This window comes from Balaenoptera acutorostrata, chromosome 18, assembly GCF_949987535.1.
Source record: "Balaenoptera acutorostrata chromosome 18, mBalAcu1.1, whole genome shotgun sequence".
Taxonomy (NCBI): Eukaryota; Metazoa; Chordata; class Mammalia; order Artiodactyla; family Balaenopteridae; genus Balaenoptera; species Balaenoptera acutorostrata.
This window is the reverse complement of record NC_080081.1, coordinates 74630125-74653689: the sequence shown is the minus strand read 5'-3', so window position 1 is coordinate 74653689 and position 23565 is coordinate 74630125. Positions and strand designations below refer to the sequence as shown.

The window sequence follows — 23565 nt, the reverse complement described above, 5'->3', positions numbered from 1 at the left end:
GTTTGATGAAGAGTGTGGAGCCCGGGTGAAAACTCCTGCTTGGCCACTTCCTGGCTGGTTGTGCAGGTTACTTGGCTAGTTACCTAACCACAGAATCCCAGTTTCGTCCTCCAGAATGGGAAATAAAACCCAGGACCTGCTTGACAGTATTTGGGGGAGTAAGTGAGGAAAAGGGCTTACCCAGCACTGTGCCTTGGCATCTAGGAAGTGTTTGGTCAAGGTTGGTGTTAATATTGACGTAGTGATCAGCAGACCTTAACCAAGCTTGGTCGTTTTCCTTGACATTTTAGCCACCAGGTTTGTTGCTTGTCTTTGTCTGTTTGATGACTCTGAGATCAGTTAGTTTTGTCATCTGTGCCCGCAGAAGGCTGGGGGTGAGGGCGGCCTGGGTCTTCATGGATCATCTTCCTCTCTGCTTCTCAAGAGGGAGAGGGTGCAGGGTCTCTCATCTCCCTGGTTTCCCTCCTATTTCCCCTGCATCTCTTCTCCCTTCCCATCCTCTTCCCTCTCCTCTCTTGCGTCTTCTCTTTCATCCTCTCACTTGCGTTTCTCCTAAAGCAAAGATGGGTGGGCAGGCCTGGCCACAGATACCAGCGGTGGCTTTTCATCCAAGTGACTCAAGTCTGAAGATCTTTATCAGCATCAGCACCGTCTCCATCTGAGGCCTGGCCTCCTCGCTGGACCTTCAAGCCACTCCATCCCCAAATGCCTGATTCTTCCCATGGCTGGAAAGTGGGGTGTGATGGGTTGTGACACAGGATCCCTCCGCACGGGTAACATCCACCCAGGGCTTCGTCCCAGGGCTTCTGCAGGCGCTGAGGGAAACGTTGGCTTTGGGTGAAAGATTAGAGTCCGTTTGTTGGTTTTTGTTACATTCTAGTCGGTCCCTGCCTAACCTCGTCTAAGTCTTTGCAACTCTCAGCGGCCCAAGAGTGAATACTTGGTGATGCTATTTCTGGGCCGATGAGGACAGTATTTCAATTCTCTGGCTGTGCTTCGGAAATTGAGGATATGATTGTTCAGAATTATTCTTGAGAGTAGAAACAAGTTAGTTTTTTCACTAGTTCGAGATTATTTCAGGGTAAATGCTGAAATTTACCCTCTCAGGAATACCAAGTTTTCTTAGTTTGTAGTAACAAGTCAGCCGGCTGTATTACGCTGCTGTTAGACCAAGCACCTATCCCTGTGATCAGTCTGATTAGACACTTTGCCTGTTCTGAGTTCTCTAAGTCTTTGAAGTTAGAGTAGAATCAAGACAGAGCCAGGAAGGTGCTTTAAAAAAAAAAAAAGCAGAGAACAAGACATATGCCAACTCTAAACACATTCAGGCACTCAACGTGGAAAAGCACCTATCTATAGGATGTCATCCAGTTGCAAACAAAATCAAAGGAAACAACAGAGTTGTAGTAACAGCTAACACTTGTATAGAGCTTGTAAGTGCCAGGCGCCGTTCTAACTGCTTCACGTACGTTAATTTATTTAACCCTCAGGACAACCTGTGCCATGGGCGTGGCATCGAGGCAGTGTCACGTGGTGATTAGGAGAATGTACACTTTCAGGGGTGATGTCCAGCCGTCAGATTCAGGGAGGGCAAGGATGCTACGGGTTGGGGTAACCATGACTTAATCATTGTTAACGCCTGTGACTAAAATAGCTCTCAGCTTATTATGCAAGTAGAGTTTTACCTAGGCATGAAATTCTAACATTGCTTAGCAAATGCCCTTTGGATAACCTGAGACCCTGCCATCAAGCCAAAGTAGCACACGTGTCACCGGGGTCTAAACGCAGCAGACACAGAGACAAGATTGTGACAACTGTCTGTTCCCATTCGGCACAGGTTGTCCGGAGGTGCTGACATCGAAGTCAAAGGAAGTTTAAGAAAGAAAGAGCATTCACGAGGCCCTGAGGATATCTGTGCTAGATATTTGGTACCCATTTTAGCCAAAATTCCCTCTTTGGAAATGTTTGCTTTGGGAGTACATTCTACATAATGAAGGAGCCTTTCCTTGAGGGCCTGTACTTTTGGCATCTGTCACTTGAAGAGAATTTATGTACCACATCTTTCCTAGTTATTTTTAGTAGTAATAAAAATCATAACAAATGTAAATATTGGTGCTGACTCATGTCTTCAACTCGTCTATTTTATGTCATAGTATGTATTTGATTTGAAAACAACTAAGCAATCATTTAGTGACAAATGGCATTCTTCACAGTAAGTAACACTTTGAGTGTGAGTTTTCTTCGTCTTCCTTCTACCGATGCAGAGAATGGAACAAAAAACCTTGGAAACTTAAGTTTTGGTGTTGGTCTTATTACAAAGAGAAATGTTTCATGTTAGGTTTTCTGCCCATTATTCATTAGGTAGGTAACAGTGCATGTATGGACAAAAGGGTAAGTTTAAGGGGACAGCTGGTAAAATAAGCATCTGTCCCTCAGAGAAATATGGTATTTTCATGGTCAAAAATCTCGTAATAGTGACAATAATTAAAAATATATAATAATATATAACAGTAGATTAATGTGTAGGACATAGGCATGCAAAGAATTACTGTAGGTTGAGGTATACAGAGTGCAATACAGGTATACAGAGTGCAAAAAGCACAACATGGGTATTACTAATATTATATGGCAAGCTTTGCGATTTGAATGTGATACAAATGAGTGAGTCAGACTTGGCTTTGTAAGTTTTTTATATGCTTATATAATGAGAAAATTATCTCCTTAAGGGCTCAACTTATAAATATTTGCTTAATATGATTCATCAATTAACCATGTGAAAGTGCTTATTTAGCCTAAAACGAGGGGACTCTCGGTATCCATTTTGTTTTTTCAGAATGAAAGTGCCCTTGTGAAAGAAAAAGAGCTGTCAATCGAACTTGCAAACATCAGGGATGAAGTTGGTAAGTAGGGCATTGACAATGAGGAACGTAAAGAGTGTCTTTTTCTGCTATCTGTGAATGTATAACAAAAGCAATCATGTCTCAGGTAATAACCAGAGCACACCTGCCTGGACAAAAGGAAGTATCATCCCCAGCACAGTGGTGGGTTCTTGTAGCCTTGCGGGGAGCTCTGATTTCTATGTGATGTCTCCGTGGTTATACAGGCAGCTTCCTAACCGTTCACAGTGGAACCAATCAGGCTTGAGTCTGGTCCTCCCAGATGGCAGCACATCTCTCTGTCTGCCTTGTGTGGGGTGACAAGCACCCCTCCATGCCACGCCCCCCACCCCCGGACAGGCACGGCTCCAGCAGAAGCAACTCAGCTTTGGTGGGTAACTGAGGTGCTCCCTGTAACATGCCTTCTGCCACCGTACACCCTGCCGTGAAATACCCTGTGATCTAGAACACGAATCTGGATGGCTTAGAAAATGCTAGGGTTCATGTTGAAACTACTTCTCTTTGTCTGATACAATGGTGTAGTTCTGGCTGAACCACAGGAGACCTTGCCAATGACAGGAAGATCCCCAGACCCTGGGGTGTGGTAAGAGATGGGCTTTCACTGTAGGCCAAAGATCAGACCAGGAACTTCCCACGTTCCAGTTTCTTGATCCCATTCCTCTCTTGGGACCTGTTACTCCAGCAAAGGTGAAGTGAACATGACATAGTCCCTTGGCCTGCTCTTTTTACAGCGAGCGTTTCTCCTCCATCCAGTGTGGTCCTGGGGGCAGCCCGCCTGTGCAGGTGTGGCCTCCTCCACCAGCAAGGGACTTGAACCGGCCCGGCCATCCTTAGTGCGTGGCACCTGTTTCCAGGCCAGCCATGCAAATAGGCGTCGAGTCTGGAGGCCAGGCTTCCCCGGGGAGCACAGACCCCCAGGATGCCCAGTGGATGGGGTAGTGATTTCCAAACACAGCTTACCCTACCCATTTTTTTCAGTTTTTTTTACCTTAAAAAAATTTACTTTGTTTCTTCACCATAAGTTTTGCAACTTCCTTTGCCGTTGAGACAGGGCAGCCGTGGCCTCTTCTCCCCTCCAAAGAGAGCAGGCCCTCCCCGGCCTCACCTCTGTGTGTGATCGGAGCAGCAGACCGGGGCGCCCACACCTGGCATTCCCACCAGTGGATGAACCCACAGGGAGGTGTTCTGAGAGGCCCGAGGAACGGAAGTTGGCAGAGTTTGTGAGGGTAGCTCCCGCACAGCCCAGGTCCACAAGCACGTGTCTCTCCACGCAATGGCTGGGCTTTCGAGCAAATGACCGAGGTCCAGGTAGGGCGAGCTGGCTCGCGTCTCTGTCCCTCTGGTTCCACTTCCTAGAAAGGAAATTCGATTAGAGAAGAGAGTGATGATGAAGCAGTCTGTAAAGGTGACTCTGTAGCTCTTAGGTGTGTAGCACCTTGAATCTGAAGACAGAGGACGAACTCTTCTGCAGTAGGGTGAACTCCTCCCCGGAGGAACATCTGCACCCCCTGGGCAAGCGTTGGATCTGGGGTGTTTGTCCTCACCCAGCCAGGTAGTGTGCACCAAATCCAGCGCCCCTCCCTCTGTGCTTTCCCGAAGCTTCTGAGTGCAGCAGGAACCACACGGGGATCACGCTGGGATTTTGTGTTTAAGCCTTACTTGATTTCTGCATTAGTGCTGAGAATAGAACCAGAATTCACCTGCCAAATGAAAAAGCCATGGGGGGAGGGGAAGGCAGCACCATGGCCTGGGCCCTTCAGCCCAGCATTCGGCCCCAGCGGACACTTTAGCAGCGAGTTCCTGAACCACTGGAGAGGCTGCATTTGTAGTTAACAGACGGGATCGTCTGTTAACCGTAAAGTCATAAATTCTAGTGTCTTGACCTGCAGGGTATTCCCTTGAAGGGAAACGGGTATTGAGCTTACAAACCAGACTTCCCAGTGATCCTATAAAGAGATGATCAGTCCTGTCTTCTTACCCCCCAGCCTTATTTGGACCTCTTATCAGCTGAGTCTGGGGGGCGGGGTCACTGGAGGGGAGGGGCCAGGGGTGCAGTTCTGAGGGGGAGATGGAATTTCTAAAGATTGTAAGTTTGACATAGAAGAAAAAAAGAAGCTGTGAAAAGTCAGAATCCTTTAGGGGCACTTATACAGATCCCAGAACAGGGCTGGCCTGTCCCCCACATTCAAAAATCGCTGCTTAAAATTCTTCACGACCATTAAAATGCTGCCCTAAATTCTACCGATATCTGCTCATACGTACCCATCAGCTTTCTGCACCCTTGATGTGAATAAATTCAATCAGAGGCTTTTAGCATCCAGCCAGAATCAGCTTTGCTGGTGGTTCTCAGCCCTGGTGCGTGTTAGAATCACCTGGAATGCTTTTTAGAACATAGATTCCCAGGACCTTCCCTAGGGCAACAGAATCAAAATCTTTGAGGGTGAGGCTGAGGCATTGCTTCATTCCCCAGGTGTTTCTTAGGTGCAGTTTGAGAATCACTGAATTGCGTTGAAGGACAGGGGTTTTGATTTGGATCAGGGACAAGGGCGAGGCGGCGGGTGGTTTGGGCTTGGCCGGGGAGTGGGAGGTTCCCGCAGGCCAGGGCTCTGGGCAGCAGGAGGGGCCCAGGCAGAGGAGCCAGGCGGGTGAGGGAGGATGCAGAAAGGGAAGATGCAGAAGACAGATTCCACCTGCTTTGATCTCACCCTTAGGGTTGGCCTGGCTCCCGGGAAAGGGGAGGGAGGCCCCCCTTCCTTCTCATCCTCCTTCCCTCGCCTGTGCTGGCCAGGCTGGGTGTCCATCCTCTGAGTCCGCTCCCATCCGGATTAGATGAGCTTCCGGGAACTAAACACAAAAAGTAACCCCCTGGTGTGTTTGCTGACACGCTTCACATTTACAATACGTTTCCGTTTGTGACTTCTCTGGGGGAGCTACCACAGAATCTTCTAGAAGGCGTGTGGTTAGAATCCCTCTCAGAGATTCTGAGATGTGTCATCCCACACTGATTGAGAATCTCTGACCATATTCGTTTTTAAGTAGGAAACTTCTGGCAATTGATTTACAGGTAAACTTTGAGGACATCTCCAAATAAGTGGTGTTTTTTTTTTTAATTTATTTTTATTTATTTATTTTGGCTGTGTTGGGTCTCTGTTGCTGCGCACGGGCTTTCTCTAGTTGAGGCGAGCGAGGGCTACTCTTCGTTGCGGTGCGTGGGCTTCTCATTGCGGTGGCTTCTCTTGTTGTGGAGCACGGGCTTTAGGCGTGCGGGCTTCAGTAGTTGTGGCTCGTGGGCTCAGTAGTTGTGGCTCGCGGGCTCTAGAGCGCAGGCTCAGTAGTTGTGGCGCACAGGCTGAGTTGCTCCGCGGCATGTGGGATCTTCCCGGACCAGGGCTCAAACCCGTGTCCCTTGCATTGGTAGGCGGATTCTTAACCACTGTGCCACCAGGGAAGCCCAAGTGGTGTTTTCTGATCCCACTTCGGACATCAGGTGTGTAGGAGATTTTTCCACATTGAGAACACTGGCTGGGTGTTCAACAATTCAGTTCAGTTTTGACACTAACTCTCCGAGTGAGTGCAGACCCCACAGGTGAAGGGCCAGTCCCACTAGACTGCAGGTGCCAGTCCTAAGTCCCAGGAGCCTCTTATACTTCTGACCAACTGGCTATAAATTCAAGGGTTCCCACAACCCCTCCTCATAGTCAATAATTCACTAGAATGACTCGTACAACTCAGGAAAACAATTTACTTACCAGTTCATCATAAAGGATACAACTCAGGAAAAGCCAAATGGAAGAGATGCACAGGACAAGGTATTTGGGGGGAGGGGGAGGCACGGAGCTTCCACACCCTCCCAGGACAGGTCCCTCCCCCAGGAGCTAGCTGTGTTCACTGACCTGGGAGCTCTCTGAATCAAGAGATTTTATAACCCCTTCTCCAGCGTCTCCTCTCCCTAGAGGTTGGTGAGTGGGGCTGAAAATTCCATCCCTCTAATCACCTGGTCTGTCCTGTGACCAGCCCCATCCTGAGGCTCTCTAGGGGCCCCCCAGTAATTTACCTTGTTAGCATAAACTCAGAGAAGGAGCTCCTTATAAATACAAAGACACTCCTATCACTCAGGAACTCCAAAGGGTTTTAGGAGCTCCAGGGACAAAGACCAATGTATTATTCTACCACACCTAGCCAAGGTACCTAGCCAAGGCTCTGCCCAGTTATGGAGAATGGTTCCTTCATTTAACAAGCTTCGGAGCACCTTTATGTAGCAGGCAGCTTCATAGCATTTCAGAGGTGATCCAGGTCTTAATGACTATAGTCTATTCACCACGTTTGTGAGATCGGTAAACTGAGACACGGTCAAAGATCTTGGCTAAAGTTGGGACGTCTGTAAGAAGTACCAGGAGAAAACCTTAGTTCTCCTTAATCTCAGTCCATTCATTCATTCAACAAACATTTATTAGGTGCCTACTATGTGCCAGGCACAGGCTAGGCAGGGTCACCACGGATGGTGAAGCAGTCGTACCTTGCAGGGGGCGCCCCTCTGAGTGGGGCATGAAATGCACCCACATTGCAGCCGCTCACCAAGCCCTGGACCCCAGCCTGGGGTTGCTGCCACCCACAGGAAGGGGCGCGTTTTTCTAATTTGCACAAAGGCATCATGTGGACTGGCTGTGACCTGCTGCCACATACGGACAAGGCAGTGGTGGATGAGACACAGCTCATGTCCGACAAGGCAGTGGTGGATGAGACACAGCTCATGTCCGACAAGGCAGTGGTGGATGAGACACAGCTCATGTCCGACAAGGCAGTGGTGGATGAGACACAGCTCATGTCCGACAAGGCAGTGGTGGATGAGACACAGCTCATGTCCGACAAGGCAGTGGTGGATGAGAGCTCATGTCCTCAGGGAGCGTACGATCCAAGACTCCGTGCCGGAGGGGCTATCTGAGATGGGCCTGTACAGTGACTAAGACTAGGGTAGATGCACGTGGGAAGGGAAAGAGCACACTTATTGAGCCCTGGGCCTATGGGCGCCATGACCATTTGGGGGCATTACCCATCCTGCATACCTTTGGAAAGGAAAACCCATTCCTCCTTCCATGGATTAAAAACACTTTCGCACTTGTCACTTAAGAGTTATAAAACACTCTGTCATAAACTAGAATCAGCTACTCTTCCCCTTTGAGTGTTTGGGGTTTTACCATTTTTTGCTATTACGCTACAGTGAGTGTACTGTTTGCAAGTTACTTTTCTCCTCTTGTGTTATTTTCTTGGAATATAATCTCAAAAGTGTGGACCAATAATTTGGGTAGGATTTCACATTTGTTTTAAACTCATCTATATGTGCAGTGTCCTGGATATTTATTCTGTAAATCACTGCACAAGATTATGGTGGATTTAATCTCAGTGTAGCTACGCTTGCCTTATAAGAAGGGAATTAAATCAGTTTCTCCCTCTCTCTCTCTCTCTCTCTCTCTCTCTCTCTCACACACACACACCTGAGAAGGGGCACGTAATTACCAGTCATATAACAAGATGTAGTTTGGGATGGAGCCTTTTGTGGTCCAAGGGTAGAGTCCCTGTGGAGTGGCTGAAATTTCTGTTATCTATGGTATTTGTATCTCCTATGAAGACAGGGATCTCTAGTCATCCTCTTGAAAGCTTCTCATCCTCAGGTCACCCTCCAGGGTTGATGGCTCTTGCTTTGTCTTTGGAGTTGGCCTGAATTGTGTCTATCCTTGGAAAAGCCTTCCTCTAGCTGTATTGGTTGTGGGATGAAAGGGCATTTCGGATCTCCAGGAAACCAGAATCCAGCATCACATCCAGGGAAGGAGGAGTAAAGATGCTAGAAACATATTTAATATATGATTTTTTAATCACATCTTAAACTTTCCCAAAAAGTATAGTTCTTAAAATATGAGCCCTGATTTTTGGATAAAGTGGCATTCTCCAAATTTGGAAGTCAAATACTGGATCCTTGAAGGTTCATCCTTTACATTTGTAGATGCTGAAATGGATTTGTAAGATGTTCTTTATGGAAGCAGATTACTTCCTTCTGAGACGTTATGCTTCAGGTTGTTGACCACTGTCAGGTAGATATTATGGTCTTCTCTCCAGCAAAGCTGCCTTATTAGAAAACCTGAGCTATAAAAAATATGAACTAGATGAACTCCACAGAAGAACATGCAATAAATAGCTAGGTTCAAATGGGGCCTCTGGCTCACACTCCTTACTTAGCTCCGATGCTCTCACAGGCAGACCAGAGCCCTGTTGAGATGTACGTGCAGACACAAGTTGGACCAACACTAACAGCACTGCACACCTCCCACCAGATTCCTTCCTCGAGGCCGCTCAAAACTGTGACTGTCTGAATGTGGTGTGAAATTGCCTCTCATCTTTGAAGCTCTCAATCACCCCAGATGCCCTCCTCCTGGCCTTCTTTACCTGCCACTGCCCCGGTCCCAGTGCTCATGGACAAAGCTTCTCTCTGCTCCCGCGTGTGGCTCTGTCACCCCCTCCTCTCTTGAACTTGTTACAGCCTCTGCTCTGGCTCTTCCCTAGCCAAGGCCATGGGTTTTTAGCTTTCTGCCAGCCTCAGACTTAAGATGGACTTTGCTTTTTCGTCTCTACTGAAAACTTTAAAAACACTTAACATGAAATAGTTTTAAAACAGAAAGCAGTGATTAACAAGGCAATCCTTCTGTTAAAGTTTCTCAGGTATTGTACAGGAAGCTAAATGGTTAAACCCACATTTAGATTAAAGTTAGCTTATTGAAACAAAGCAAACAAACAATACCTGAATGTTTTCTGTAACATGAAATAAAGTCATATTAAAGACTTCTGAGAGCTTTGATATAAAGGTATGATAGAAATCTCAGTTTATGACAGTAAACACTGAATTGTTATTTATTACGTTCTTAAGTTACTAAATAGAATGAACTTTTCAACTTATTCTCATTTATAACTAGCAACCTAAATATATTTACACACATCACTGTAAGTGTATCTGTGAGATGATTTTACCTTCCAGGGTTTATGCATAAAATGTGTCTTCCAATTTATGGTCATAATCCCTTGTATTTACAAAGCGCTTAGTACTTACCAAGCTCTGTCACATGGTATGTTTTATTTATTCATTCAGACAGCTCTGTGAAGTAGGTGCTGGTGTCTTTTATAGGAAGTTGAGGCTCAGAAAGGTTAAGTGACTTCCATAAGAGCACACAGCTGGGATGGGGCAGAGTCAGCTCTTAACCCAAGTCTAGAATTCTTCTACACATCGTCTGTAACTTTACACGTCGTGCGTAACTTTACACATCATGCGTAACTTTACCACGGCATCCCCAGCTCCCCCACCACCTTTTTGGTAATTTTTAATTTCATAGATTGAAAAATCAGATAAACAAAAGTTTTGTATCCCAATTCTATATGACTTCCACCCAAAACCATGATAGATGCTAGTATGAATCTGTCCAAACGTAGATTAGAGTATAATTATGTAACCGTGTTATTATGTTAATTCATCCCTAAACTATAGCCGTTAGGATTGGATTCAGGAACAAATAACAAGCTCCCTCAACAATGGTAGCTTAATCAAGGTAGACGTTTATTCCTCCCTTATATAAGAGTCAGGAGGTAAGCACCCAGAGGCAGGTGTGGTTCTGTTCCACAGGGGGCCCAGGCTTCCAACAGCTCAGCGTTCACCCGTCCCCAAGACAGTGGTGCTTCTCCTCGTGGCCCAGGGTGGCAGTGCTCAGCATTGGGTGCCACGTGGTCATATCCTAGTCCAGGTAGTAGGATGGAGGAGGGGATGAACAAAGAAGCAGACACAGTGGGTCAGCCCCTCTTGGGGAAAAGTTTCCAGGAACTTACATCTCCTTGGCCAGATCTAAGTCGCAGGGCAAACGTAGTCACAGGGGGGCTGGGAAATGTGCTCTTTTCTCTTGGTGACCTTGCCCAGGTATTTTGTTTCTATGGAAGAAGGGGGGAACCGTGCTTTGGAGCCTCACTTGCCGCCGTCAGCTAGATGGAGGGAGTAGTCCTGTCACACGAGCTGAATGAGAGCAAAGGATCTAGCAGAACGTTGGGCAGAAAATTGGGGGCGCAGTATATGCTAATTCCCTTAAGTTTCAGATTAGATTCTGTTGTATTCCTTCCCCTCACAGCTTTAAAAAAGATGAGTTAAAATGCAAAACCCAAGAGGACACCTCAGAAAAAATAACTAATCTTGGGATCACAAAAATAATGTACATTTTCTGATTTATAAAAATATCTCTTTGGGGCTTCCCTGGTGGTGCAGTGGTTGAGAGTCTGCCTGCCAATGCAGGGGACACGGGTTCGAGCCCTGGTCTGGGAAGATCCCACATGCCGCAGAGCAACTGGGCCCGTGAGCCACAATTGCTGAGCCTGCGCGTCTGGAGCCTGTGCTCCGCAACAAGAGAGGCCACGATAGTGAGAGGCCCGCGCACCGCAATGAAGAGTGGCCCCCACTTGCCGCAACTAGAGAAAGCCCTCGCACAGAAACGAAGACCAACACAGACATAAATAAATAAATAATAAATAAATTAAAAAAAAAAAGAAACATTTGTTAAAAAAAAAAAAATCTCTTCGAAGCACACCAATTAAAAGACAGTTTGCCAGATTGGATCAAAAAGCAAGATGCAGCTATGGGCTGCCTAAGAGAAATCCACTTCATATATAAAGATATAGATATTTAAAAGTAAAAGGATAGAAAAAAGGTATACTATGCTAACACCAACCCAAGAAAATTGGACTATGTTAATATCACACAGAGTAAACTTCAGACCAGTAGTGTTACTAAGGATGAAGATGGCCATTACATAATGATCAAGGAGTCAGTTCACCAAAAAGACATAACAATACTAAATATCTGTGTGCCTAAAAATAGAGCTTCAAGTCACATGAAGCGAAAACTGGTGGAACTGAAAGGAGAAATAGACAATTCCACTATTACAGTTGGAGACTTCAGCACTCCTCTCTCAGTACTGAGAGAAAGAACAGGCAGAAAATCAGTTGGGATTTAAAAGACCCAAACAACAGTATCAACCAATATGACCGAATTGACATTCATAGAAGATTCCATCCAACAAGCAGAATGTACATCCTTCTCAAATACACGTGGAACATTGACCCGCATGGACCATATGCTGAGCCATAAAACGAACCTCGACAAATATAAAAGAACTGAACCACACAAACTGTTTTGGACCGTAACAGAATCTGACTGTACATCAGTAGCACAAAAATACCTGGAAAACTCCACACACTTGGAAATTAAACAACACACAACTAACACATGGGTCAAAGAGAAAACCACAAAGTAAATTAGAAATTTATGTTGAATTGAATGAAAATAAAAACACAACATCTGTGGAATGCAAAATTCTCTCTGATCAGCAGAGTTGAGTCTTCTCAACAACTTTGGCAGGGGGGACCCAAATACATATTTAGTATTTAACTATCACCGTCCTAGGTTCTATGGTGGGGAGCAAATAGTGTTATTTCGAAGATTTGATCTAGAAGGTTTGGTCTGCTGTCAGAAATTTGAGTGTGACAATAGAGCTTCAAATATACTGCTTTCTTTGCAAGATGGACCACTCAGCGTGACGAGGTCCGGGAGTTACCTGCCCCTCCTATAGGAAAATGATGTTCTGAGCTGGGAAAAATTCAAACCAGTGATGTCAACTGCCATGATTAGATTTTATCCCAGTAAATGTAATTTTTAAAAGTCATTTTAGTTTCTATCTCAAAGAGGTGCTTACCCATGCACAGTAATATCAAAACCACAAACTCCCTTAGATGTACCAGAGACGGGGTTTGGTTGCCATGGAAAATACATCATCAGCTACAGTTCCACAAAGCTGCTACTTTCTTTGAGACAATGATTTATTCCAACTGGCAGCAACACATTTTTTGATATTTATAAAATTCTTTGAAGTCTATAGGTATAGCATCTTCTAGTTATTTTATATGGAGATGTCTGTTTTGTGATCCTCTAAAATATTTACTCCTTTATGAATAAAGACAATCCTTTCTGATATATGTTAATATTTTTAAATCTGTGGGTTTAATCCTTAACCTGAATTGACTGAATAAAATAAGTCAGGATACCAAGGGCTGCCCGTAAACTACCCTGTGGACAAGCAGTTTCTTGAAACTTGGAGTCAGCAGCTTGCATAAAATTGTGACTTCATAATAAATCTAATGTCTACAGTGGTGTATGGTTTACAAAGCTCTTTCTCATATTATTTCATTTAATCCTGACAACAACCCTAGGAGACAGACAGGTAAGGTAGATAATACCACCACCGTTTTAAAGGTGACTAAATTGTGGCTATAGAGAATGAAAGCAAACCCCAGATCACGTAACTATTAAGGATAATGGAGCTGGGTCCTTATCTTCTTCCACCATGATCATAGCATGCTGCCTTTGTGTTGTAAGATTTCAGTTGGTGTCTTGGGGAAGATAAGAAAAAGCAGAAAAAGACGTGACCTGCTATATAGATTTAACCTGAAAATTGCTGAAGAGCATCTTGCAAAACACAGTGCTTTAAATGACAGTCGCATACAAATTATGCAAATGTAATGACCGCCCACCTGTGAGTTTCTCATGCACTTGGATCCCTCTTATTTTTCTTTGTATCTCGAGCCCCATCCCAGGGCTTAGCGCATTAAATGGGAACCATTCATTGCTTCATTGTATAAACTTGACTGAACCCAGGAGATGCACCTGTTAGAGTACCAGGAGTGGGAGATGGATGCGACATGGTCTCTGACTTCAGGGGACACCTGGGCGCTGGAGAGGCAGATGCATAAGCAGGTAGTTAAAACCCAGGGTACTGAGTAAGGTGCTGGAGGTCTGGGAGTTCAGAGGATGGTGTGTAACCCAGTCAGGGGTCCAGGAAGAGCTTTTAGGGGTAAAACAACTGAGCTTAAAGGAAATGGAGGAGTCACTGAAGAAGTGGTTCTTCTACACTTGAGCAATTATATCAACAGCGTTAATGACGTCATTGACTCAATTTCTCCTTTGGGAGGTGGGAAAAATAGTAAAGACTGGTTTTCCATGGGGTGACCCCTAAACCAGAGGAATAGGGCAAATGAATTTATCTGTGAAACTCTTTAAACTGCTTGCATACAAAGCAGGGCAGTGTTTGGGATATTAGACTCCAATGAATCTCTCTCCATAGATTTTTTAGACGTTTGGTTTTTCTTGTCTAATGCCATTATGAAATTACTCTCACTCATTCAAGTAACCACAGATACCACCAGGCCCAGCTTCAAGAGTACTGTCAATCTATTTGCTTAATTTGGCAGTTAATTTGAATAAAGTAATATATAAGTTGCAGTATATGCTTATGTTATATTCAGATCACTCTTTTTGATTAAAATTGCAGTTTTTCAGCCAAATGTCAGGTCTTCAGGAGGTTAATTCTGGTGAACATGATAACTAGACCAGTTCTGCATTGCAAGGAACCGTGTAAAGACTTACTAGGTTTCGGTGATAATGAATCTGACTCTGATCTCAGGGCTCCTTAACACAGCTATTTTCTTTAAAAAAAAGAAAAGAAAGGAAAAGCTAGTGATGAAGAATTTGGTCAGAATTTAGCTAATCAGAATGATGGTTCCAGATGGAGAGACCAGGCTGGCACCTAAGTGTGGGCATTGTTAGTGCACCAAGAATGGCTCTGACTTTCAAGGAAACGCCTTTTAAGTAAGTTTACTAGAGCCTGATATAGAAAACGAAAATCCCAATTTATTAATTTACAGTGAGTAATGATATGTCTCCTTATAGGCAGATCCACCTAGAAAGCTAAAATTGTAAGCAGAAGACAGCTTAGTGGACCAGAATCAATCATGTGCTCTAATAATAATGGCATCTCCCTGAGAGAGCCTTGGGCAGCCATCTGCATACCTCTTTTGTTCCTGGGACCTCAGTTCTTAGCCAGGGATCCCCATGGGAGGAGATGGAAGCCTATTAGAATCACCTGGGAGCTTCTACCAAGTACCCATGCCTGCCCTGCTTCCAGCTATTATAGGGTAACTAGTACTGGACTTAACATCCCACTGTACACAGCTATAAGACACAAAATCTATGAGACAGCTGTTTCCAAGCAGTAGACGCCGCAGGCCCGTGATCCTTGAAGAAAAGGGATCACACTGAGTCCCTGTCGGCCTCAGCTTCCTGCCTGGAGTCACCAGACCACAGCACAGAGAGGTGCCCCAGCGGTGACCGCCACGTTGCTGAGCTGAAGAAGCAGATACCAGAGATCCAGGTGATTGAAGCAGCTAAAAATCGTGGGGCCATGGGGACTTCCCTGGCGGTCCAGTGGTTAAGATTCCGTGCTTCCAGTGCAGGGGGCGCCGGTTCAATCCCTGGTCTGGGAACTAAGATCCCACATGCCGCGCGGCCAAAAAAATTAAAAAAAAAAAAAAAGAAGAAAGAAATCATGGGGCCGAGCACTGGAGAGCAGTAACCTATGCAGAGGAGGCCCCAGGAATTTGCACGGGGGGTTCCTGGGTGATCTTAGATGAAGCATGGGTATCACATGCCCGGGGAGGCCTGGCAGAGGGCAGCTGCTGCAGGACTGACATGGGTGAGGGCAACAGAGCCTGCATGGTGCTGGCAGATGTTGGATTCCAGCCCAGCCAGGGTGGAGAGACCTCACTGAGCACCTCGAGACAAGACCTGAGAAAGGCCAGGCTTTAGGGGTAAGGACCATGACCGAGAGTAAGGGTCTCTCTAGGAAACTCAAGTGGACCCACCCTAACAAAGAATAAAACCAAGCCTGGTGGAGTCAAAGGCATCCAGTAATTTACCTGCCTGCCAACAAAACTCAACACCTGCTAAAGGAAGACAAAGTAATACACGCTTCCTACAGTATACCATCCATGACGTTGAACACTTATTTTTAAAACTTAGACCTACAAAAAGCAGGGCCCATAATCAAGGGGAAAAGTAGTCAATAAACATGCGTGTTGAAATAACCCAGATGTTGGAACTAGCAGATGTGAAATTTTTAAAAACTGTCATAAACATGTTCAAGCACTTCCAGAAAAAGAGGAATGTAGTGAGTAACCAGGTGGGGAAGCACAACAGAGAAACAGAAACTACAAAAGAACCAAATGGAAATGTTAGAGCCCAGGAGTCGAATCTCTGAAATCAAAGATTCACTGGCTGGGCTTTACAGCAGGTTGGAGACTGCAGGAAAAAGGGTCAGTGAATTGAAGACAATCAACAGATACTATCCAATCTAAAGAACAGAGAGAAAAAAAGATTAAAAGAAAATAGAGTGTCAGGGGCCTGTGGCAATATAAGAGATGTGTAATTGGATTGTCAGAAGGAGAAGAGAGAGAGATTGGGGGGAATCTTTTTGAAAAAATGATGTGCAAAGACATCCCAAATTTGGTTTTAAGAGAGCAACCTGCAGACCCAAGAAGCAGTGAACCCCAAACAGGATAAATACAAATACACAAATCACACCAAAGACATCCTAGACAAACTGCTGAAAACCAAAGATAAAGAGGAAGAATTAAAAGCAACCAGATAAAGACACACATCACATACAGAGGACAGGGATATGAGTGACAGTTAACCTCGCCAGAAACAGACCGAGGCAGTGGAATGACATGTTTGAACTGCTTAAAGAATAAAAAAACAAAAACAAAAGCAGAAGTCAATATCCAGAGAAAACATCTTTTAAAAATGATAGAAACTTGGAATTATAGGAAAGAAAGATTGTCAAAATGGTAAATGTGTGGATAAATATAAAAGATTATTCATTTTGTTTTAAAATGATTATTCATTTTGTTTTAAGTGTTCAGCTCGATGATCTTTGTCTGTGAATACATCCATATAATCACCACCCAAGACAAGACGTAAGACGTTTACATCACTCCCGAAGGTTCCCTCAGGCCTCTTTCCAGTCAATTCCACCCCGTCCCTACCTCTGAAGCAACCACTTCCGTATTTCTGTCACCATAGATTAGTTTTGCCTGGTCTTGGATTTCCTACAAATGGGATCAGACAGTATATGGTCTTTTGCGTCTGGGTGTCTGGGTGCTTTTGCCCCGCATGAGAAATTCATCCACGTCACTGAGCATATCAGTAGTTTGTTCCTTTTCATTGAGTCGTGTTCCATTGGCATGCATATGCCAACATTAATTATCCACTCTTCCGCTAATGGACATTTGGGTGGTGTCCACATTTTGCTGTTGTAAATAAGGCTGTTATGAATATCCTCGCACAAGTCTTCTTGTGGACGGAGATGTTTTTCATTTCTCTCCGTTAAATTCCTACACGAGAAATTACCAGCTCATAGGACAGACGTGAGTTTCACTTTAGGAGAAACTGCCGAACAGTCCTGGAAATGGCTGTTCCATTCTTGCACCGTCCCCGAGAGTGTTTGAGGGTTCCAGTTTCTCCACATGCTTGCCAACATTCGGTGTTGTCAGTTATGTTGTTGTTGTTTTAGCTGTTAGAGCAGGTGTGAACAGTATCTCATCGTGGTTTTAATTTGCATTTCCCTGATCACTGAGGAAGTTGAGCACTTTCATGCGCTAATTAGCTATCGGATATCTTCCATGAGCCGCCTGTCGCCCATTTTTTCTTGCGCGGTTTGTCTTTTTGCTGAACGGCAGACGCCCCCTTCACCTGGGCACGCAGGTGCTCTCAAGGCTGCCACGCTCCCACCTGGCCCACCCTCATCGTGCTCATGATCTGTCTTCTGATCCCCAGCACTTAAAGACTGACTCAGGATGGCCTAAGTCTACAGCCTCGAATATCAAGAATAGAAAGCAAATCTATTCCTAAAACATAAAGCATTTTAAGGGTGTCGTTCTTAAGATAAATTTGAATGCCTATTCTGCATAAAAGTATTATCGGTGTTTTGTTCCGAGATCAGTAAGGTATAATCCAAGAACTCAGAGTTTGTAACCAGTTGGAAAAGCAGACATGGCAGTGAATGATTGTAGCATGAAATAAAGTTAGTGGCTCTCTCCTTAAAATACCTTTTTGTCCCTGATGCTGTCCTAAGCCCCCTTTCCTTCTCACTCTCCGTGGTCTCCCTGGTGGTCTCATCTACCCCTATGGCTTCGACTACCCCCTAAGCAGTGCCCTCCCGAGTCCATGGCTGCAGCCCTGGTCTCTCCTGAGGTCTCCTCTTGGTGAACCACAGGCAGTACAGCTCTTCAGGGGCAATTAATCTTGTCTCCACCTACCCCACGCTCCCCACTTCAAAGCAGAACCAAATCGCCACTTCTGCTGTTACAGTCCTAATTTATTTCAAGTACAAGCTAAGCTGCTGTAACAAAAAGGCCCCCAAATTCAATGGGATAAATAAGATAGAGGGGTATTTTTCTCTCGTGTAATTGTCCGCAGACAAGAGGCCCCAGGTTTCAGCCTGAGGGAAGGAGAAGGAGGGAAAGTCGAGGGCAAGCAGCTCCCTCATAAGAATCTGGTCTAGAAGTTGCCACGTCACTTCTCCACATCCCTTGACCTAAGGACAGTCACGTGGCCCCATGGGGCTGCAAGGGAGGCTGGAAGATGGCGTGTCCAGCAGGGCAACCGTTTCTGCTAACACTTAGAGAGTATTTTGAATGAAAGAAAGAAAGGGAGATGGGGGACAGGTAGGCTCAACCACAGTTTTGAAGCTCAGTTACTGACACCACAGTTTGCAGAGGAAACCGGTACAGGAAGTGGGGGGCATCGCCGACGCCGCCTCTGCGTCTGCTTCCTACTTGATGTCTAGGAAGTCCCAGGTCCTGTTGATTCTAGCTCGGAAGTCCGCCCTACTTCTGTCCTCTCCTCTTCATGCCTGTAGTGACTTCATCTCTCCTTTTGCAAACACCTTCTCACTCATCCCCTTCCTTTCCTTCCTGCCCCTAGCGTCCATCCCCTGTCACTTCCCCGATTAAAAACCATCAGTAACCAGAAATGCTTGTGGCAAAAACAGCGCTTGCCTCTAGCTAGAGCGTCTAACATGCCTCTCAGACCTACTCTGAGACAGCGTTTTTGTTTTGTTTTCATGTCTGCCTCTCTCTTTTTTTTTTTTTTTTTGGCTTTTTAAAGCACTGAAGCATAGTTGATTTACAGTGTTGTTAGTTTCGGGTGTACAAAAGGCTCCTGGGTGACGGAGACACAAAGAGCTTACGACCTCCAGCAATAAACAAGGAACCAGTCGGGCAGTGGCCCGGGCAGTGCTTACTGTATATGACAGGCTGGGGTGGGAGGCAGCTGCTAGATGGAGGTGAGACCCTGTAAGAGACGGAGAGTCCCCGCACACACAGGCATGAGTGTGGAGAGGTTGGGCTTGGCTCTGGACCAGCAGGATCCCGGCTGTGCTGGTGGGGGGTGGCAATCTAGACTGGCCTGAGTAAGACTATGGGTATCCCCAGTAGGGGACATCTGGGGACCATATCAGAGGTCCATGTTATAGCTTTTAAGAAAGGTTATAACATATTTCAGTTAAGTAAAATCCTCAGTTATTTCAGAAGAGGTTCAGTCATTCTTGGTCAGTCCTGTTATGGTCTTTACACAGTGCTGAGTTAAAGACCTCCTTCCTCCAAGTGCTGTGGCAGGAGCATGGGCTGCAGGGTCCAACAGACTTGGTCTTACTCAATGCTCATGTGTAGGAGATTAAGCCCTCTTAGCCTCAGTTTCCTCATCTGTGAAATGGGGGTTGCACTAGGACTTACCTCCCAGCTTCTAGTGTGAGGTTGAAATGGGATAATTCAGAGTAAGTGCCAGGCTCAGCATCGTGCCTGGCCTCTATTATTAGCTGTTTATTAGCTGTTTATTGTTTTTTGGGGGGTGGTACATAGAATCACTGAAATATTAAAGTAAGAGTATTTCCCACCCTTCATGAATGCTAGGGTGGGACCTAGCATAAAGAAACACTCATGGGCTTCCCTGGTGGTGCAGTGGTTAAGAATCCACCTGCCAATGCAGGGGACACAGGTTCGAGCCCTGGTCCAGGAAGATCCCACATGCTGCGGAGCAACTAAGCCCATGCGCCACAACTACTGAGCCTGCACTCTAGAGCCTGCGAGCCACAACTACTGAGCCCTCGTGCCACAGCTACTGAAGCCTGCGCACCTAGAGCCCGTGCTCTGCAACAAGAGAAGCCACCGCAATGAGAAGCCCATGCACCGCAACGAAGAGTAGCCCCCCCTCGCTACAACTGGAGAAAGCCCGTGTGTAGCAACGAAGACCCAACACAGCCAAAAATAAAAATAAATAAATAAAAATAAATTTATTTTTTTTAAAAAAAGGAAACACTCATGTTACACACATACATCTAGGTGGAGTGGACCCGTTACATGGGATTCACCCCCGCATGGGAGACACAAACCCATCAGCAAGGGCAACCTGGCATCCGGAAGTGAGAAGGCTCTGGGTAACTCAAAAGGGGTGTGGCTTGCCCAGGCCGCTGTCTCGTCTGAGGGAAGTGATCCCCTGGTACTCTTCAAGCCAGCATGTATTTATGGAAATCTGCCCGGGCCTTGCATTGTGCAGAGATGGGCGTCCATAGAGGAAGGCTGCGTGGGGTCTAGCTAGAGTAATAGACAAGTATTAATGCTCATCATAAACATACTCTTGAGCCATTATTAATTGCCCCAAAATTTAACTTCTTCTGTGTCTATGCTTAAAATTGGTGGGTAGAAACAATTTGAGGTGGTCCATTTTGTTCCTTGGAGTCGATTTGATGTATTTGGAAGTAATACAGCAAAAGGATGGGAAGAGTTCATGAGGAAATGCACACCTGTTTAAAAATTAGATTCTATAGATTTCAAACATCAACCCTTCATTCCTGTGCAAAACTAAAAGCGATAAACCCTCGAACAACAAGTAAAGACAGTCATAAGTCTGGGAAAACCTCCGAGGAAGTGTCCCAAATCCCATGGAGAACACGGAATATCCAGGCCATGCATTTGACATCCTAAAGGAAGGAATGACAGTATTTAAACTTACCACCATCAAATGGATTACAATTGATTATCTAGCAGCCCCTTGGTCTCCATCCCCTCCAAGAGCAAATAAGGGGAATGGGGCCACCCAAACGATGGGACAGAGGGTGGAGGTCAGCAACACGCCGTGGAATCCCCGCCAGCTGGGAAGCTAAGGAAGGGACAGGGTCACGGGAGTTCACTGGTTAGAACCCTGTAGGGTGGGTTCTAGCCAGTGAAAAGGGCTCCGAAATCTCAACTGAAGCTTCTGTTCAAACATCTTTCAGGAAGTTATTGAAAGCTCCTTCTGAAAAGGATGTCCAACCTGGAGATGATATTCACTGCCCAATTTATGTAACAAATATTAATTTGAGGTAAAATTAAAGGGTCATTTTTCAATGCCATTTTGGACAGGACAAAAAAATATTAAAAATATTAAAAGCAGTAAATGCTCACTGGACCCACTCTCTGGCCTGTTCAAAGCCAGCCGTCAGAGCAGCTCCCGTGGTGTGTTAGATGAACCGGCACCGGCTCTGCAGCCCAGATTAACCCGGAGGAGAGGGAGGAACAGATTCTGTGCAGAATCGTCTCCCCAGAAATCCGCTTCCTGCTTATGGGCAGTAGTGTTATTAGTTCTTATGTGGATGGCATTTGTTTCTCTTTTCAAAACTCATCATTATAACCATCCTTTTAAATCCATTTCCTCTTTCCTCCTTTGCCTCCATAAATCACTGTTGCATTTTTCTCCTCTCAGACCAAGAAGGTTACTTCTAAGCATTGCAATTACATTCATACACAGGATCGGTCATTATCCATTAGTTGAAAGGCTCATCCTTTATCTTAAGGAACACATAAAAATGGCACAAAGTATTTACGACTCGAGAAGCACCTTAAACTAATTGGGATTTTTGTATCTGTTTCTCCTTATACTTCTTTGTTTCCATTCTCCCAAAACATAAGGCAGAAGAGCAGTATTACTATTACTATTCGAAAGAGCACTGCTGAGATTCAGAGCACCTGGAGGGACTTCCAGCTCTTGAGTTCTCACTGTGTCAGCTTGGACAAGTGATTTAACCCCTCTGAGCCTCCCTTTTCTCTTCTATAAAATCAGAGCAAAAATGCTGGCTTCCCCCAGCTTTGAAATTTGTTGCAAGGATTAAACAAGTTAACATTGTGAGTTAAAGAACTTCATAAATGAAGACACAGAAATGTCAGTCGTTGATATTGCTACTAATGTCTCCTGTCGCTGGGCATTGAGTCATTCTGCAAAGCACATTGTCTTTGCAGATGAAGCTTCTCTCTTTAGGGCTCCATTTTGGAGGGAGATCATCATAAAAATGGTATACCCTTCCCTGTCTTCTTCAAGAGAAGACAGTGGGCAAATATAAACTCTTCTTGATGACCCTTGGTCACCATTACAATATCCATAGAATTCTAGCATGCCAGGGCAGAAGGGGGCTTAACACTAAAGGTGCCTATCTTAATCCGCTAGGGCTGCTATAACAAAATACCACACGTTGGGTGGCTTAAACAACAGACATATGTTTTCCCACAGTTCTGGAGGCTGAAGTCCAGATCAGGGGCTGGCAGAGTTGGTTTCTGCTGCGGCCTCTGTCCTTGGCCTTTGGGAGGACGTCTTCTGCCTGTGTCCTCACCTGGCCTCTGAGACATCCCTGCTGGCTTTTCTTCTTATACGGACACCAGTCATGTTGGACTAGGGCCCCACTGTAATGGCCTCCTTTTAACTTAATCACCTCTTCAAAGACCCCATCTCCAAATAGGGTTACACTCTGAGGTCCTGGGGATTGGGGCTTCAACATGTGACTTTAAGGGGAATACACTTCAGCCTGTAACGGTGCCTGACCTCCTCATTTTACAGATAAGGATGTGGAGACCCAGAGAGGTTGAGTGAGTTGCCAAAATTCCCACAGCTCGGGGCTGCAGAGCCTGGGACAGAGGCTGGCCTGGAGACCAGGGCTCTTCCTGCCTCCCCCGCCTTACTGGGTCTTGCCTTTGTCTCCTGTCCCTTCCGGGTGTCACCTGACCACTTCTGTCCTGGGCTCTCACTCCCCAACCCCTCCCCACCCCTTCTAATCTGTTGGAAACTGACAGTGTGGAGTCAATGTGCGGGAAGGGTTATGTACTGTCATTCTGTGTGGAAGTTTAAGTTGTAAGGGGGTGGGATGTAAGTGGGCACCTCAGGACACATATTTGGGGATCTTGAGGCTCCTGTATATGGTCATCCAGTTTGGAGGCCGTGTTCCCAAAATTTGACCCACAGGTAAATGTTAACGCACTCTAAAAAGCCACCTTGATGAGAAACCTTTCCGTATTTGCTCCATAGCATTGGAAACGCCTAGCAGCTAGAAAATGCCCTGCATCTTACTGCATCCCGTGTCTCTCGTATTCCCCCCCGAACCATTTACACACCCTCAGGTAGGGAAGCACATCTGTCAACCTGTGCCCGCCTCACTGGGGGAGATTTAATAATGAGAGTTTGTTCTGAGGTCTCATGCTTTTAAGACTTCAACACATAAAATAGGCCACAGCATATGCCCACGTGAAATGGAATATTATCGTTAATGATTGAAGTGTTGCAAGGCTTGTCAAAATTCAGCAGTCCTGCATTTCACATTTTTCATACTAATTGACAGCATCCAGAAGGGCCCTTCTTGAGTACCACAAACCAGAGGTGAATTCCACCATAACGTTT

At 45.5% G+C, this 23565-nt stretch overlaps 1 protein-coding gene across 15 annotated transcripts in view; it reads left to right on the top strand.

Annotated features, from left to right (window-relative positions):
* MTUS2 (microtubule associated scaffold protein 2) overlaps positions 1–23565 on the top strand; it is a 505315-nt gene that overhangs the window by 445955 nt on the left and 35795 nt on the right. For all 15 annotated transcript variants that reach the window (XR_009005942.1, XM_057533086.1, XM_057533075.1 and 12 more), the window contains one exon: positions 2834–2900. Coding sequence is in view for 14 of the 15 variants with exons in the window: in XM_057533086.1 (XP_057389069.1) it covers positions 2834–2900 (67 nt within the window). In the remaining variant the exon portion in view is untranslated. The remainder of the gene's footprint in view (positions 1–2833; positions 2901–23565) is intronic.